Consider the following 17,738-nt stretch of genomic DNA (forward strand, 5'->3'; position numbering starts at 1 on the left):
CTTCACCTTGGCTTTACTTATCTTTATGCTTCCTCCTCTACCATATAAAACACTTTGTTTAAAATGTGTTCATTCCACATGCTGTGCTCGGAAGTGCCATGTGATAAATGGTAGATTGGCAGCTTTGTAATTTGCCTTGATTAGATTGTGGAGTTATGTCCCAGTTATGTGACTTCCTAAGTATTTACAGATGAGCCAGTCTGCAACTCTGGGAAGGTGTTTTATGGATTCCCCAGGGCCTTTTGTGTTCTTTCTTGTATTTCGGTGCCTCGTCCCTAGTAAAGAGAGGACCACCAGCTGCGTCTGTGCCCACGCGGCTGAAGCAGCGGCGGTAAAGACCACGCTCGGGGGTGCCTAGAGACCATCCAGCCGAAGGCTTTAGATACAGTCACCTCAGAGTGTAGTGAGAGAGCAAGTCATCTGTGAATATTTCATGCAGATGTTGTATGTTCTAACAAGAATCCCTTGTAGTTCTCTATCCCAAAGAACACTGTGCAGAGTCTGACCCCGGAGTTAAGAAACTAACCTCAGATCTAAAGGTGTGTCCATGGTCAAGATGCTTCTCAGCACTGGGCCTCATCTGAAATGGTTCGATGAGATGAGCTTTGAGGCTGGCTATTCTGCAGTCCCCCAGGTTCTAGGAGCCTTTTGTTACGTGCCTTGGCATTTCCAGTCTCCTTCCTTTTCTTGGGTGCGCCAAGCACTAGGTACCATGTAGGAAGGCGCCTCTTCTTTCTATGGGAGGTGGCACTGTAGTTTTTAAGGACTAGTTTATATGCATAGTTTATCTCCGAATGCCATCATCTTTAGAAGATGAGCACATTAAAGATGAGCAGGCACTTCGCAAAAGAGGATGTCCAAACAGCCACTGAGTGTATGAAAAAGTGCTCAACATCATTGCTCACTAGGGATATAAGAATTAAACCTCAGTGAGGGACTTCCCTGGTGGTCCAGCGGTTAAGACTCCACGCTTCCACTACAGGGGGCATGGTTTTAATCCCTGGTCGGGGAACTAAGATTCCCGCATGCTATATACACCCACCAGAACTGGATAAAATAAAAAATCTAACACTAGTAAGTATGGGCCAGGATGAAGAGTGACTGTAACTCTCATATGTATCGTGCTGGCGGAGTGTATAATGGCAAAACCATTCTGCAGACGTGTGGTAGTATCCTCCAAAGCTAACTATACACTTACCCTATGGCCCAGCAATTCAGCTCCTAGATTTAAATCCAAGAGAATCAACTCCAGATGTCCACCTAAACACAGGGATGAGAACTTTTCCGGTAGCTTTATTCGTAATAGTCCACACAGGAAACAATCCCCACATGTCCAGCAACAGAAGAATGGATAAGCAGAGTTGCTGTGTTCCTGTAATGGAATATGACACAGCAAGAGAAAGCAATGTACTGCTATGTGTAACAGCATGGGTGACTCTCACAGCATTATGGTCAGAGAAAGAAACCAGACACAAAAGAACACATACAGTGTGGTTCCATCAGCACGTAGTTTAAGAACAGGTAAAACTAGTCTAAGATGATAAAAGCTAGAATACGGAATAATTCCAGTGTGAGAGGATATTGACTGGGAAAGGGCACAGGTGATGGAAATGTTCCTTCTCCATATGGATGGCAGATACGTGGGTGTACACATTGGTACAGATTCAGTGAGCTGCCCGGGGAGACTCATTCACTTTGTTGCATGTAAGTTATGCCCCAATAAAAATGACTGGAAAGAAAAGTGAACTTGAATGATTCATCTGTGAGTTTGATACTATGCACTTGGTATTTTAGGTCTAGGGACAGGTGGGGTAGTGGGAGTGACAGGAACCAGAGGGAAATGGTGTTTAGTGTGGCATTTGTTGTAACATCCCTCTTGGAGCAGTCCAGAGCCAATGGCTTGAGCTACTTCTTTGAGAAGGACATCAATTCAAATTTTATAAAAAGCAATTTGGAGCCCACCTGTGCCAGGCACTGTCCAAGGATTCTCTCCTTTCTCGAAGGCTCTAGTCTAGAGGCTTACTCCCAAGTAAAAGTATAACTTTTGGATGGAATCTAATAGAAAGTCTGGCGGGCTCTTTTTTTTTTTTTTTTAATCCCCAGGGGTGGCTGCTCGAGAGACAGCCCAAGCTCTGAAAACGCTGGCCCAGGCTGCCCGGGGGGTGGCTGCATCTACGAGTGACCCCGCGGCTGTGCATGCCATGTTAGATTCCGCCCGGGACGTGATGGAGGGCTCGGCCATGCTCATCCAGGAAGCCAAGCAGGCCCTGATCGCACCTGGAGATGCGGAGAGTCAGCAGAGACTAGCCCAGGTAAGGCCCAGAAGTGGCAATCAAGGTCATCACTGAGGTGGACGCATTGACAGGCTGTTGCCTGGTGTGAGCAGCTTTGGAAGCCTTGCATGGTAGCCCCCATAATGTGAGATGTGCTTAATTCAGTCAACAGAAAGTATGGGGGGCTTTGTTGAGACCTGCCGTTAGAACGTGAAGGACCTGGACGCAGCATGTCTGTTTTGGGCCTGTGTGTGCTTACGTATATCCCTCTTCCTAGCCTGGGAGGTGAGGTAGATATGGTTGGTTTAGCTACTCGGTGCTTTAAACTCTCTCTAGTGCCTCTTCAGGTGATTCTTACCAGAGAGCGTAGACAAGGAGCCTCACACATCCTTAAAAGGCAGCATGTGGGCAACTCCAAGTTGGTCTGGAAGTGCTCAGAACATTCCGCCTGCCCTTGGGCAGGGCGAGGTGTGGGATGATGGCACCAGAGGGTCGCTGAGCATAAATCCATCCCAGGGCGGGCTAACTGTGATCCAAAGGACTCAGGGCCTCCTTCCACCTCAGGACCTCTGCAGGGCTCTCTAGAAGGCAGCTGTTTCTCTTCCTCTTGGTGTTGGATACCTTTGTTTCAGAACCTGACAGAATGTTCGAGAGTTGTATTTGAGCCACAGTCAGCACTTGGCCTGGCCTTGGGAGCAGGTAGGGTGTGCTGTATCGCTGTGTCAGACCCTGTGCTAAGACAGGATGTTAACCCCAGTGAGCGGCCTAAATGAGGAGATTTAACGGTAAACAGTGTCAGGCAGACGCTGGCAGATCAGTTCCCCATCTCTTTTAGCTCTGCTCACTCCCAACACATGTGCAAGAATGTTTGCCCTGAAACCTGCTTTCTGATGGGGCTTTTCTCCCTCTGTGTATTCAGGTGGCCAAAGCCGTCTCTCACTCCTTGAATAACTGCGTGAATTGCCTCCCTGGGCAGAAGGATGTGGACGTGGCCTTGAAGAGCATCGGGGAGTCAAGCAAGAAGCTGCTGGTGGACTCGGTGAGAGGTTTTGGCTCTGGCAGGGGCGCCTGGGGGACTGGGCTCACCTTAGGTGTGGGTGGAGTCTCCTCCCCTCTAGGGGACCTCTGAGCGGCTAGCCTTTCCCTCAGGAGTCCTGTTTTTCCTGCCGATTTGCCTTTTCCTTGTTTTGCTGTCTGATCAGCCGAGTTCCCAGGTAGAGCTTCTAAAGTTTACTTCTTCTTTGAGCCCATGTTGCTGTTTGCTCTCAGGTCATCCCAGTAAGACAGGAATGGAGGGGAGGGGGTATATGATCATCTAACTTCTTATCAGGACATCTCAGGCAGTGACCATCAGGCGATAAAGGGATACAAGTGTCAAGGACTCACTGAGAGAGTGAGCCGTCTGTGGAATTTCACTTTGGGGCCTGGTCCCGTCCCTGTCTTGTGAGTCCCCTTTGCGGGTACTTGGCCTTGTTCATCTTTGGTTCTTCTCTGCCTGGTCCCTGGCATATACCAGGTATGCAAGCAGTGGGTGTGATGTGACTAATATCTAGCTTAACTCTCTGGAACTTTCCACAAACAGTTACAGTTCTGCTAGTGGCACTTCTGTGGAAAAGCTATTCAGTATATTGTTAGCAAAGACCAACTGATGAATAAAATTGATGGCTGTCAGTTTAGAAGAATAGGATTTAAAGTTTCATAGCATCTGCCTTTTAGTTCCAGAAAGCTAAACCTTTGAGAGTTTCCATCTGAGAAACCCAAGATAGAGTGCTGGTTCAGAGAGTGGATCCCGAGTCAGACTGCCCAGGTGTGAATCCTGGCTCTGCCACTTAGGAGACCAGAAGCCTGAGGAAAGCTGTCCTTACCATTTTTAGATCCACTGTGTCTAGCACTGAATAGGTGTTCAAGGGAATGTACATATTTTGAAGGTCAACCTTAACAAGGGCTCAGACCACACAGAGCCTTTTAGTCTAGATGACTCACAACTGCATCCCAGGAGAGTCTGTCTTCCCTCTGCAACATACTGCCTTTGTTTCTCCTACGCAAAGTAGAACTTCTCCTGCAACGTGCCTTCTCTTGCCATAGTTACCTCCGAGCACGAAGCCTTTCCAGGAAGCCCAGAGTGAACTGAACCAAGCAGCGGCCGATCTGAACCAGTCTGCAGGGGAGGTGGTCCATGCCACTCGGGGCCAGAGCGGAGAGCTGGCTGCAGCCTCCGGGAAGTTCAGTGATGATTTCGATGAATTCCTCGATGCCGGCATTGAGATGGCGGGCCAGGCTCAGGTGAGGCTGGTGTGGCTGAGTGGAGTTGACCCTTGCCCCTCTCGACTCTGGTGGACCGTCGTCCCCTGCGGGCAAGTGGCAAATAAGAGCGGGGAAGCTGTGAGCAGCCCACACCTTTACACTGTCTTTGCTGCTCAGAGAGCTCCATGAGCTCACAAGAATGGCATTCCCAAAGATACTATTAGCTTATGTGTGAAGTTCTTCCGGGAAATGACAGATAACTTTTCCCACGATCCTCCAACAGAACTCATCATTTTATTTATGCTTTTTGGAGGGAGGGCAGCTCTGCATCCTATACTTCAAATGTGGTTTAATACTGTAAAAACTCATGTATTTGAAGTTCGGGGAGCCCACTTGAAAAGGCTGTGTCTGATCCTGAGTGTCAAGTGATTCAAACTTACCTCTTTCAGATGAACAGATAAACCCCTTGTTTAGAACAAGGGAGGGTGACTGGTCTGGTCTGGTGTCAGCTTATGGAGCTGGTTTTTTTTTTTTTTTTTTTTGCGAGCTCCTGTGAACTCCCTAAAAGTGGTACCCAGGGTGTTTTTTACTCTGTTATCTACAAAGGGTTGTTTCTCGGATGGCAGGCCAGGTGAGAAATGTATCCTTTCCAGAGTTGGGAGCTTCTGGGATGCAGTCAGCTCTAAATGTCCAGACAGTGATGGTAGTTTGTGCCAGGCTGAGATGGACAAGCCCCTTGATAACTCCAGCATTGTTGAGCAAGATGCTGGAGTTGTGGCCCTGTCTGTGTGCTCTCTCGCTCGCTTTCTCCCTCCCGCCCCCATTAATGCCCACACGTGTGAGACAGCACAGCTCTCGGCTGACCCACTTGGGCTGGATTTCTGTCCTGTTGTGTGCATCTTGGTCCAGATATCTGTTTGGGGAACGGTAGACACTGGGCAGAGTCTTAACAAGTTAGGCATCTGCAGACGAACTGGACTTAATGCAACCTCGACAGATAACCTGCTTCCGTTTCAAGGTGCTGCTCCTAGCTCTGAACGCTGCCTAGGAGAAATGGACAGCCCCTAATTACTCTGGCTCCTTTTGACCTTCCAGACGAAAGAAGACCAGATCCAAGTGATAGGGAACCTCAAGAACATCTCGATGGCATCCAGCAAGCTGCTGTTAGCTGCCAAGTCTCTCTCTGTAGACCCAGGAGCACCCAATGCAAAAAATCTCCTGGCCGCAGCTGCAAGGTAAGAGTGGAACAAAATGGGCGTTCACGTGTGGTTAAATAACGGCAGTGTTTGTAAGATCCACCTGACATCCTGCTGCTTTGCTGAGCGAAGAAGTAGTGCTGACCTTCTGTTGTCAGAGTTGGAGGCGAGAGTGACAGAGATGCTGGTGTCTTATTAAACGGGCCCATTTGCATGCGCTTTCTCCCCTAAAGATGCCTTCTGTCTCCTCTTAAAGCCTTTTCAGGAGGACTTGCTTAGTCTTAAGGCCCCCAATGATGTATAAACGTAGTGGCTTAGATTTTTTTTGAAAGTGGTATTACTATCTTTCAGATTATGGAAGTAATATAAGTTCATTAAAAAGAAATCAGAAGATGCTGAAAAGTATAAAAAAACCAACACTCAACTAGCCATTCAACATTTCTTGAGTCTTACTATGTGCCTGGCACCAATGTTAATTAGATGGATTTAAACAGGTTCACTTCGTCACGTGCAGAAGGGCTCTAGCTCAGAATGAATGGGGCGGTGGGGAGGAGTAAATTGTTTTGGGAAATATGTTAAAACATGAATCTGAACTTGGGGTAAGGTCAACATTCTTCTTTCCTGTTGTTTTCACCTGAGGAACTGGGTCATACAAGACAATTTCTGCACTAGGGCCGTTTAGTTCAATAACTAGTGATGGAGTGCTGGTAGCTGGAGAAACTGCAGCGACAGCCCAGGAAAATTTTATATTGGCAATCCCACATTCGTATTCCTGAACCGAGAGGGTAGGGTATTTTATTTTCCTGTGGAAGTGTAGGCCTGTTTTTGTAGCATTTCTTGATATCACTTTATATGTAGGAAAACTAACAGCAGTGAGAGATTAAATGCAGGACAATTAGGACACAGCATAATTAGAAACATTTTCAAAATGTGCAGATAAGTGATTTTTAAAACGCATGGCTTGAACTCTACTTAAATTTTTTTAAACTTGATTTTGTTTGCTTATTTATTTTTTAATGTCTTTATCTCTCCTGGCTTTTTTTTTTGGCGGTATGCGGGCCTCTCTCTGTTGTGGCCTCTCCCGTTGCGGAGCACAGGCTCCGGAGGCGCAGGCTCAGCGGCCATGGCTCATGCGCCCAGCCACTCTGCGGCATGTGGGATCTTCCCGGACCAGGATACAGACCCGTTTCCCCTGCATTGGCAGGCGGACTCTCAACCACTGCTCCACCAGGGAAGCCCCCTCTCCTGGCTTTTTATAAGTTGTTAGAATCAGGAGACATGAATTCTAGTACAAGCTTTAGTGCTTGACTAGGTTACCTTGGTCAGGTCACTCAACCTGTCTAAACTTTCCCATTTGCCAAATAGGGATGTGTACAGACTACATTGTCCTTGAGCTCTGTTCAGTTCTCGATATATAAGGTAGCATGGTACCACTGGTTAAAACCTGTCTCTGGTCTCCTGTTTGCTTGTAGTGTTATTTTATTTTTATGGGGGGGTTAGGTAATTTCAGAGCAGTTGCCTTCAAAACCTTTGAGTTTCTTCATTTATTCCCAGATACATACTTTACCTTCAAATGATAGCTAGAGCCACTAGGTGATGGGAAAAATACCCTCACATCTCCACACCTCCATCTTATGCTTTGTTTGTGATTGTTGCATTAGGTGAGTGCCCTCCTGGGATCGTGGTGGAGATGAAGAGGGACAGTGATGTCGTCTCTGTCGTGCAGCTGTTTCTGATCTAAAACCCTCTTAATCACTCTCTTTTCCTACAAACAACCTTTGGGTAAGGCAACTAATGTTGCCAGGTATCTGAACTCAGATGTTTTTCATTATCTTAAATTTTTCACATCGTTTCAAAATTACAGTTTCCAACTTAGAGTGTGTTGTCGACTCTCTTAAATTGTGGGAATTAGGGGAGAGTATAAATTGGCCTTTTGAAAGCCCCATACCGAAGGGAATCCAGGACCCGAAAGCATGCTGCTGGTGTCCTGGCTCTGTGAGTGTCTGAACGCCCCCTGGTGGTGACATTGAGGAAGGGACCTGGAGGCGAGGTAAAAAAAGCTTGCTTTGCCTCTGTCTGTCCTGGCTTTCAGCAGTTGACAGAATTCCCAGCCTGATGGTTTCATAGCCAAGACAGCACTCAAGAATCATCACATGAACTGATAGTCTTGGGCTGGAACAGCTGCAGGAAGTTGCTGGCCTATTCTCCTTGGCTTCTTGGCCCATGCTGGCAAGCTCTGCTCCCTGGGGTGATTTCCCAGCGGAAGCTCCAGCCAGGTCAAGTGAGTCAGGCAGCTCCCCTTGGAGGGTAAAGCTCTGCCCATCTGGGGTGCCTTCATTCATTCTCTTGTTCCTTCATTTGTTCATTAAACAGATTTTTACCACATGCCTGATAAGGGCACACACTGTAAGACTGGGACGGCCCTGGTGGAGTTAGGACAGGGGGCACAATCAGGGCATGCCACCCTCATTCTGTCTGGGCCTCACAACAGTCTGGTGCCTAAGTACCTTTGGAGTTGGGCAGCAGGGAATCGATTGCTCTCGTCCTCATCTTCAGTCCCACTGCCCTCCCTCTACTTGAGACGGCCATGCCTGCCTGTCCTTCCTGTGGATGTCCCCAAAGGCCCCACAGAGATGCTACTGTGGGGGCCCAGGCCTGGACCAACTCAGCCCCACCCTGCTCCTACATCAGCAGACTTGAACCCTTTCTTTGTTCTTTCTAGTCTCCGTGATTCTTCCTGCTTTAGGAGAAAATGGTTTACTTCTGGGAGAGCAGTAGAGTATGTGTGCTTTTCCCTCTGCTCCCCTGATCATTCTGCATCTGAGCCCAGGTGCATCTGAGGAAGCTGGTCCCTTGGTTTCTGATGTGCGTGGGGAGGAAGTCATTTTCTGTTGAGGTCCTGGCTTGTTTGTCTTCTTTCTGTGTAACTGCTTGGCTCTGGCTCTTTTCTGGCAAGTTGGGTGGAGCTGGAGACCCTTTGTCCACCGTTCATCAGGCTTTTCCCTGCCTGGGGGCTGGACTGATGCTCCCTGAACTTAGTTAAGGAAGTGGGAAACCAGTTGGCAGTGGCAAAAGGAGGAAGTGCCCTAACTCTGAGCACCTCCCCAAGCTGCCGAGCACACCACAGTCACCCTGGCCAGAAGGACTCCCGGGCTGAAGACTTGACGCCCGCAGCTGCCAGCATCAGGGCCATCCTAGGCCAGGTGTTCAGCTGCTTTCCAGTCCCCTGAGGGCTCCCTAGGACCTTGCAGGAGGCACCTCTTCCCGGACCACCCTTTGCTTTGAAGTTCCTGCCGGGCAGGAGTCTTCCTGTCTCCAGAGATGGTGAAAAAGGATGTCCCAGCAAGCAGCACTTCCATGCTGTAAAGTAGAAAAATGTACACTGAGCCACCTTCTGTCTCTTGGTCTCCTCTAGAATGTTCCATTCCCGTAATCTGAATCAGGATCTCGCTGAGCCTTGACTTTCCAATTGCTCTGGTCCATGTTGGGCCCTCCTTCATAGGCAGAACCCACGCCCACGGTCGAGGCTTTCATTTTCTTTCTTTCACTCCCAGCAAGTCCTGCCTGTGTCTGGCTGATCCTGGTGTCACACCCCCCATCACTGCTTCCTCTGGCTCACCTTTGTGTCTTGTCTGTTCATTGTCTTGCCTCTCCAACTGGATTGCAAGCACCTTGCTTTCCTAGAGAGACTTAAACTGTATTATTTTTTTTACTCCCCATGCCTTGTGCATGGTAGGACCCAGGGAATACAGACAGGGGAGTTTCAGTTTGCTCTTAGTTGCCTTTCTAAGCACGTCCTCCTTTGAGGAAGGGAATCATCTGAAGTTGCTCTGTTCCCCTCCAAGCTTGCTATTGGACGACTTGGGCTTAATAAATAATCAAAAGCACAAGCTGGTTGATTTTCTTCTCTCACCTCTGCCCCAATTCTATATCTATATAAAGGTTCCTTCCAGAGCTCACAAACTCCTGTCTGAATCAATTTAGTATCTCTGAATGCTAAATGATTTGTAGGTTAGAAAGCCTTTAACGTCTGAGGTTGTAGATCCCAATTTATTAAAAACTGAGAGTGGCTCAATATGCTTATTAGATAAAGAATGAATTACAGGAAAACACTATCTCTAGATGGTGAAATTACGGTTATTTAATTTTTTGTATTTTTTAAAATAAACTTGTACGGCTTTGATCATTACCGAAAAGTGTGGGGAAAGTAAAAGCAACTACAGTTCAAGCCTACTTGGATTTACCTAGAATGAAGGGAGGATGCAGCTAATGTTGGCTGTATTTTTATAACAGTGTAAGTAGGTTAATTCATAATGCTTTAGTAGATTTACTGGTATCTGCTTTAAAATAATATTATAAAATCACTGTTAACGTTGTGATACGTCATTGTCATTTTTCTATGCATATGTATATTCTTACAGGTATGGGCTTATGTGGTTTTTATATCTAGTTTTCTATATAAGGAATATGATATCATGACTTTTAATGGGTGCCAAGAATTCTGTTATAGACTATACATTTAATCAGTCCTTTATCACTGCATATTTGGGTTGTCTTTAATCCTTTGCTCTTAGAAATAAGTACCGTAGTTTGAAACATGAAAATACTGTTTCCCATTGTCAAATCTATATAACCATTTGCCTCTGTGCCGCTAAGTTTATTTAGCTATGCAATCCAGACTCTAAAATGAGTTACGGGGATAAATGATACCTAAATGATGCTTTTTAGTCATGGATCAGTATTACCCAAGTGACTCATTCAAGCATGCAGTGCTGTGCTGGCACTGTTAAGGACTATCCAATCACAAACTCTTATTAGTCTGTTTGTTTGTTGTTGTTGTTTTACCCCAAGTTTTTATTTGAACATTTTTCACTTCTAAAAATTGTTGAAAGGTCAGTGAATAGCTATATATTCTCAGGATTTACCAATTGTAAACTTAGTTTGGGGTTTTTTTTTTTGGTTTGTTTTTTCTTTTTGGAGGGGGCCACACCGCCTGGCTTGCGGGATCTTAGGTCCCCAACCAGGGATTGAACCCGGGCCCATGGTAGTAGAAATGCAGAGTCCTAACCACTGGACTGCCAGGGAATTCCTGTAAACACTTAGTTTCTAATGGAAAAATCTTTATATAAAGACTAGCTTTTTAAAAATGTAGATAAACAGAAAACATTGAAGGAAATAAGCCAAATGGAAAGCTTGTGTGACACGTGGAAATATTCCCCAAATGATCATGTCACCACAGTTGAGGGCTGTACCCTTTGTTATGTTGACACATCCAGCCTGTCCACTCCGAAGTATGTCTTGAAGGCTGCCATTGCAGAACACGGTGTTGGACTCTCTGGGGGACCCTTCCAGTGAATACATCATGAACTGCACCTTCCAAAGGTGGTCCCAACTAGAGACTGTCCTGCTATCTCAGTTGTTCTTGTTTTGCTTTGCACCTGGAAGGCACAGTGCTTCCCCATGACACCTTACTTAGTTAAGCACTTTTCCACAAATAAATGAGTCACTAGAGTTAATCTTACACAAGCTATTTGGGGATTCCTTCTTGAGCTGAGGAATGTTTTTCTTCTTCCCATCACTCTAGCTAAATTTAAAATTCAAAGCAGTAGCTCCTCATCAAATAATTAAGCTGACTGCCTTTGTACATTGGCAACATCTTTTTCCACCTAATTTGATATTCTGTGGGAAGCTGCAAAGCCAATTTAACTAATAAAATGCGGCATCTGTATATTAGACAGTGTTAATGATTAGCAGTAATGTGTGTCCTATTTTGATTTTGTTTGTTTTATTTTAAGTTTCCTGTTAGCTGCAGTGGTTACTGACTGTGAATAGAATTCAGGGTCCTGCCCAAACTATGGACCAGTTATGGCCCTGCAAAAAATTGGTTTTGAATCTGGCCTTTGTGTCTGATAGACATGGGTTTAAGTCTTATTTCTGCTTCTTATTTGTAGCATCTCCTTAGGGAATTATCTCGTGTGTGTGTGTGTGTGTGTGTGTGTGTGTGTGTCTGTTTTTTTCATTTATAAAAACAAGGGTATTCAATTTTAAGACTTAGTGTAAAGGTACAGTAATCAAAACAGTGTGGTATTGGTGGAGGGTTAGACACACAGGTCAATGGAATAGAATAGAGTCCAGAAGTAGACCCACACAAATATGGCCAACTGATTGTCAACAAGGTTAAAAAAGCAATTCAGTGCAGAAAGGATGGCATTTTTAATGGTACTGGAATAGTTAGACTTCCATATTTCCCCCCCATGAAAAAAAATCTGGATCCATATTTCACACCTTGTTAAAGAAATTAACTCAAAATGGACCGTGCCTTTATAAATCATCCATGGCAACCTAAACAGAGGCTGTCCAGGAGGGGTGGAACCCTAGCCAATGTAGAAAAAAATCTGGGCTGTGTTTTAAGTTCTAAGAAGAATGGAAACACATGTAAAATCATGTAAGAATCTCTGATTCCTATTAATGTTAACAAAGAAAATAGCTCTTTTAAAGAATAATGTTGGTATAGCTTCTAGGAACTGGTCAGTCATGTAGAAATGAATGGTAAGAAGAGGTTTTAAAATCATAAGGCACAGTTTACAGTGTGACTTTTAAAATATACAAAATAGTCCAAACTATACAAAGGCTGTCCAAAATAGCCTAGCTCGGATCATCCCATTCCTATGGGCTGCTAGGGAAGGATTCTGAAAACAGTGTTGCTATGAGCTGTTTGCCATTTGCAACTTCATTGTGAATTCCTTCTTGTGAATATATTAAAGATAGCCACACTTTCTTAAGAGAACTATTAGTATTGATACTTTTAAGGGTAAATCAATGAATAATGAGAAGCAAGGTAGGTATTCTCATTCTCTCTTCCCTGGCTGTGGTTGATTTTTGGTTGTTTAGAGCAGGGGGCCCAACCCCCAGGCGGAGGACTGGTTAAGGAACCGGGCCGCACAGCAGGAGGTGAGCGGCGGGAAAGCAAGGGAAGCTTCATCTGCTGCTCCCCCATGGCTCGCATTACCGCTGACCCATCGCCCCCATTGCTCTCATTACTGCCTGAACCATCCCCCTGCCCCCCCCCCCCCCCGCAGTGGAAAAATTGCCTTCCACGAAACCGGTCCCTGGTGCCAGAAAGGTCGGGGGCTGCTGGTTTAGAGCCTTGTGGCAGAGCTGTCACAGGGACCACAGCCTTTATAGTGAAGTAATTGTATTCCTAGCGAACCTACAAAACATTGTTGGGGAAATTACTGTTGATCTTTACAAAACAAAGCAAAAAACACTCTTTCCGTATTTGTCGTCGCAGAGCTGTGACGGAGAGCATCAATCAGCTCATCACTCTGTGCACCCAGCAAGCTCCTGGCCAGAAGGAATGTGATAACGCCCTGCGGGAGCTTGAGGTGAGTCCCTGGAAAGGCTGCTGAGGATTTCAGAGTGTCTGTGTGTCTGTCCTTTCCCTCCGGGTCAGGTTCTTCTCCTCTATTCTTACCTTTGATCTTTCCTGGGAAACTATTGGAGCCAAAGTTCCAATCCAAGTGGGAAGGAATTAAAGAAAAATTAGATTTGGTGGGGTTATCATCCTTGCTTCCCTGTTTCCACTTAAGAGTTGCTTTGTTAAAGGATTCTTTATTTCATACAGGAAGAGGCCTATGGTATTGAGTGTAGGCTGAAGATAAGCAATTTCTACCTAAAAAGTTTGGGAGTGATTATTCTGGGGTGTTTGGGAGAAGCTGGAATAGATGTGCTTTATGAGTAAAAATGATTTTCCCATACATCGTATTTTGTAACATGTAGGGGACTCATTAGAGAAAACCCAGGAGTAACACTTATTACTATACAGTCAAGGTGGCCGTGGAGCTCCAGACACAGTATAGGGCTTATCAGTTTATATTCATACTTAGGGTTTATTTTTAATGGAAAATTCATTTATGCCCACAGAGTATACATGGGCAAGAATAAAATCAGTGTGCCTACTTGTCTGTAAAGCAGTCCTAACCAATTCAGGTTATGTTGAAACAGGCAAATGGTTATCTCAGTAGATATGGGTTGGTTGTACCGAGTGTACCTTTAGTTTTCTGAACAGGGATACCCACCATGCCAGAGATGTTAGGGGTGGGGGGTTGATTGCAGCTTCTGAAGGGTCTGATTGAGGCCCAGTCCGCCGATGGCAAGAGGCCATTGGCACAACTGAAAGTGAGAATAGGCAGGGGACTGAAGCATTCTGAAAACAGTGGAGAATGTTTCCTTCCTTGGGTGAGTCACCGCCCTATCCTGGTCTGTTCACATTTGCAAATATAAATGACACGTGGACTGTTGATCTAAATGAGGTCTGTTGGCCCAGATGCACATCCTCTGTGCCTTAATGGTATCCTTGGTTGCCAAAATTATGGCTATTTCAGTGTTGCTGTTACTAAGGCAGTTTTGATTATCCAAGGAGTGGGAGGAGTTTCTTCAATGAAATGAACACCTTCTGTATGCAGCCCTCTTTCCCTCAGATCTTTGCTGATTAACTCAGCAGTTTCACCATTACTTCCCCCCAACCCTTAGTAACTCACATGGCCTTGTCTTTTTGTTGGCTGTGCCCCAAAGCCTGCTAGGTCCCACTGTATCTTCTCACTCAACAGGGAGGAAGATGGATGGCTATGTCCCCTGACTTTCCTCCCCTGGAAAAGTCCCTCATAAACGATGATCAAAGGTTATTGCAACATGAAAGCTAGCAACGGTTTTCAGCAGACTGGAGACAAAGGCAGAAAAAGCAAGCCCCATGCCCTGTTCCTTGATGGAGACCTAAACAAGATTCAACATTTTCTATACTTTTAAAGTTAAAAACAAATGAACCATTCCAGTGGGCGGTTTTGGGGGGGTTACCTTCTTTCATGCCTATGCATTGAAAGGTCCCAGAATTGAAAACTGAGGTCCCTACTAATCAAGAAGAAATGAATGAACCTGTCCTTGATATTTAAGCTCCTTGGAGTTATCCAGCAGAGAAATTATACTCATTGACCATGAATATATATTGCCTCCCACTAACTTTCAGATTCTTTAAGAAAAAAATGTCCCCGTTCTGTGGATACCATGCTTCTCCTTCACATTTGAAAACAAGAGATTCTCCTCTCTGTCAGAGCTAACCAAGACACACCCACCCCAATCAGCGTGGTGTTGCCCACAGGAAATCTGAAGTCATAGACACTGTGATCTAAATTGCTCTCAAGAATCTGGATAATGACCAGAATTCTGTGTATGGAGGGGAAGTTGATAGTGGGTATTTTATGTTGAGTTTCCCTTGTTCTATAAGGCTTGCTCTTAAGTTGTGTTCTCCTTCTGTAGACTGTCAAGGGGATGTTGGACAATCCCAATGAACCTGTTAGTGACCTCTCTTACTTTGACTGCATCGAGAGTGTAATGGAAAACTCCAAGGTAAGCCTGGCTGTGCTGTTAGCATCCCTCCTCATTGTGGGGAAGAATCAAGACATGCTTTGTGTGCACCGGCCCGTGGCCCCTCTGCATGGCTGCCCGTGTCCTAAAGCCTTGTTATGGCGCCCTTTGCCCAGGTGCTTCTCAAACCTGGCTGTGCATCAGAATCACCTGGGGGTCCTGTTGAACACACCTTGCTAGGTCACATCCCTGAGTTTCTGATTCAGTAGATCCCAAGGTGGGGGAGATTGTGCATTTCTGACATGTTCCCAGGTCCTGCCATGTGGTCCAGGGGCCACTCTATGAGAACCACTGCTCAGACCCTATGAGGGATGGGTCTTACTGTGAGTCAGAGCATGTATTTCCTTCAACTGGGACTGCGCTGGTGGGGAAGGCCCTTCAACGGCCTTGGCTTATATGAGATCCTCCCGTGTGTTCTTTTCACCATCTATCCATGCCTTGCATTCTCAAGGGGAGTGAAAAATTGTGGGGGTTTTTTGGGGGGTACGGGTGGTGAAAGTATCTAAGATTATACAAAGGTTTGTGTCCTCCCTTCTCCAAATCTTAACCCTGCTCAACAAGATCTTATTTCTTAGTATTTAATTTAATGTGGGTGGCAGTTGGAGGGAGGTGGTCTAAAAAGACTTCTTATCAAAGCAATAATAATAATATTTTAAAAGGTCAGGAAACACTGATCTATGGTAATTGCACCAGTGTTTTTTGAGAATGCCTCAAAATCAGGATAAAATGAAATGCAAGTGAGATGAATGGAATTTCTTTCTTTCCCTATCTAAGATGGCTTCTTGACAAACAAAGAGCTCTGTCTTGGGTTCTAGACTTGGATGTGATAGTCTCCCTGAAGATTTCTGTTGAACATCCTTCAGTTCTAAGATCTGTGACCCTGGAAAGTAGGACCTGCCTTCCTGGGGCATGAGGAGGCCCATGAAGACACAACACCAGATATGGGGCAGGCGCCTTGCCTCTGCCTGTGTGACCTTCTGTCTGACCTTGTGCATGGTGCTTGACCTCTCTGGGTTAGATTCTGAGTACTGAAATCCCGTTTAGCTGTTATTTTAAAGACCTCTGATAGGGACTTCCCTGGTGGTGCAGTGGTTAAGAATCCGCCTGCCAGTGCAGGGGACACGGGTTCAAGCCCTGGTCCGGGAAGATCCCACATGCCACGGGAGCAACTAAGCCTGTGCACCACAACTACTGAGCCTGCGCTCTAGAGCCCACGAGCCACAACTACTGGGCCCACGTGCCATGGCTACTGAAGCCTGAGCGCCTAGAGCCCGTGCTCCGCAACAAGAGAAGCCACTGCAATGAGAAGCATGCACGCTGCGACAAAGAGTAGCCCTCGCTCGTTGCAACTAGAGAAAGCCTGCGCACAGCAATGAAGACCCAGTGCAGCCCCCCAAAATTAATTAATTAATTAAAGACTATCAATTAATAAGTGAATAATATCGGGAAGAGTGTGTCTTCTGCTTTCTGGGTATGGTCTTCACCTACAGCTCGGTAGATATGTCTGATTTTATATCCTGGGAACTAACAGTTCTCAGTTTAGACCATTCACCCATGGGCTGACCTGTATAGATTTTAGTTTATTGATCTATGTATAGTAACTGTACCTCCTTGAGATATAGATAACTTTTGGGTGAAAACTTCAGAATCTATTTATTTCTCTTTGTGGAACAGAAATGATATCATTATCTTAAATCTCTTCTTATTGCAAATAAAGTAAAATAATGACAAATATTGTAAATTAAGTGGCCTTGAACATTCAAGTTGGAAGGGTAGCCCCTTTACCCCATGGTCTGAAGGAATGCTGGTCAGAATATCACTGCTGGTTTGTTTTGCAGGTTCTGGGCGAGTCGATGGCAGGGATTTCGCAGAATGCCAAGACCGGGGACCTCCCTGCTTTTGGGGAGTGTGTGGGGATTGCGTCCAAGGCTCTCTGTGGGCTGACGGAGGCTGCAGCCCAGGTAAGGCACGGGTGCCCGTGCCCCACGACGCAGGCCTTCCAGCCCTGTCCTGTGCCGGGTCCCTGTGGGAGGCACGCGGGGGCTTCAGCTTCAGCTCCATCTCCACCCATCACCACAGAAACCATGGAGAAGGTGGTGGCTCTTGCTGGCTGAGCATTTAGGCAAAACATCAGCCCGTTACCTCTGGAGCAGAGCAGCCTGGAGAGAACACTGAACCCTGCAGACCCAGCCTAAGGGTTCAGAGGCCCGTCTTTTTTTCTTTCTTTTTTTCTTTTTTTTTTAAGGTCATTGTTACAGATAAGTTGTTTGGGGGGGAAAAAATAGGTATGACACAATTCAAATTCCCTCTGAGGCTTTAGAGTTGCTAAAGTCTTAGTCATGCTCTTTTTAGAATCAGAAGGAGAAAAAATTGGATGCCATCACACAGAGTCATGATCAGGCATGTTCCTGGCTCGTCTTCAACTGTGCTGTATATTTCCAATAATTGCTGGGCTCATGTAGCTGAATTTCCAAGAATGTCAGCATTTACCTTGAAGGATTTATCATTTGACAATTGCCTTGAGCCTAGAAGATTTTATTGAACCAAAGAAAAACATCCCTAGTTCAGGAGGTGAAATCACCTTCCCTTATTTGGCCCCTCATAT

At 45.8% G+C, this 17,738-nt stretch overlaps 1 protein-coding gene across 1 annotated transcript in view; it reads left to right on the plus strand.

The window, feature by feature from the left end:
- Positions 1 to 17,738, plus strand: part of TLN2 (talin 2) — a 441,569-nt gene that overhangs the window by 335,622 nt on the left and 88,209 nt on the right. The window contains exons 29-35 of the mRNA XM_065872706.1: positions 2,104 to 2,312; positions 3,193 to 3,312; positions 4,359 to 4,556; positions 5,613 to 5,752; positions 13,005 to 13,098; positions 15,026 to 15,115; positions 16,972 to 17,094. Coding sequence (XP_065728778.1) covers positions 2,104 to 2,312; positions 3,193 to 3,312; positions 4,359 to 4,556; positions 5,613 to 5,752; positions 13,005 to 13,098; positions 15,026 to 15,115; positions 16,972 to 17,094 — 974 coding nt within the window. The remainder of the gene's footprint in view (positions 1 to 2,103; positions 2,313 to 3,192; positions 3,313 to 4,358; positions 4,557 to 5,612; positions 5,753 to 13,004; positions 13,099 to 15,025; positions 15,116 to 16,971; positions 17,095 to 17,738) is intronic.

Source organism: Phocoena phocoena, chromosome 2, assembly GCF_963924675.1.
Source record: "Phocoena phocoena chromosome 2, mPhoPho1.1, whole genome shotgun sequence".
Classification (NCBI taxonomy): domain Eukaryota; kingdom Metazoa; phylum Chordata; class Mammalia; order Artiodactyla; family Phocoenidae; genus Phocoena; species Phocoena phocoena.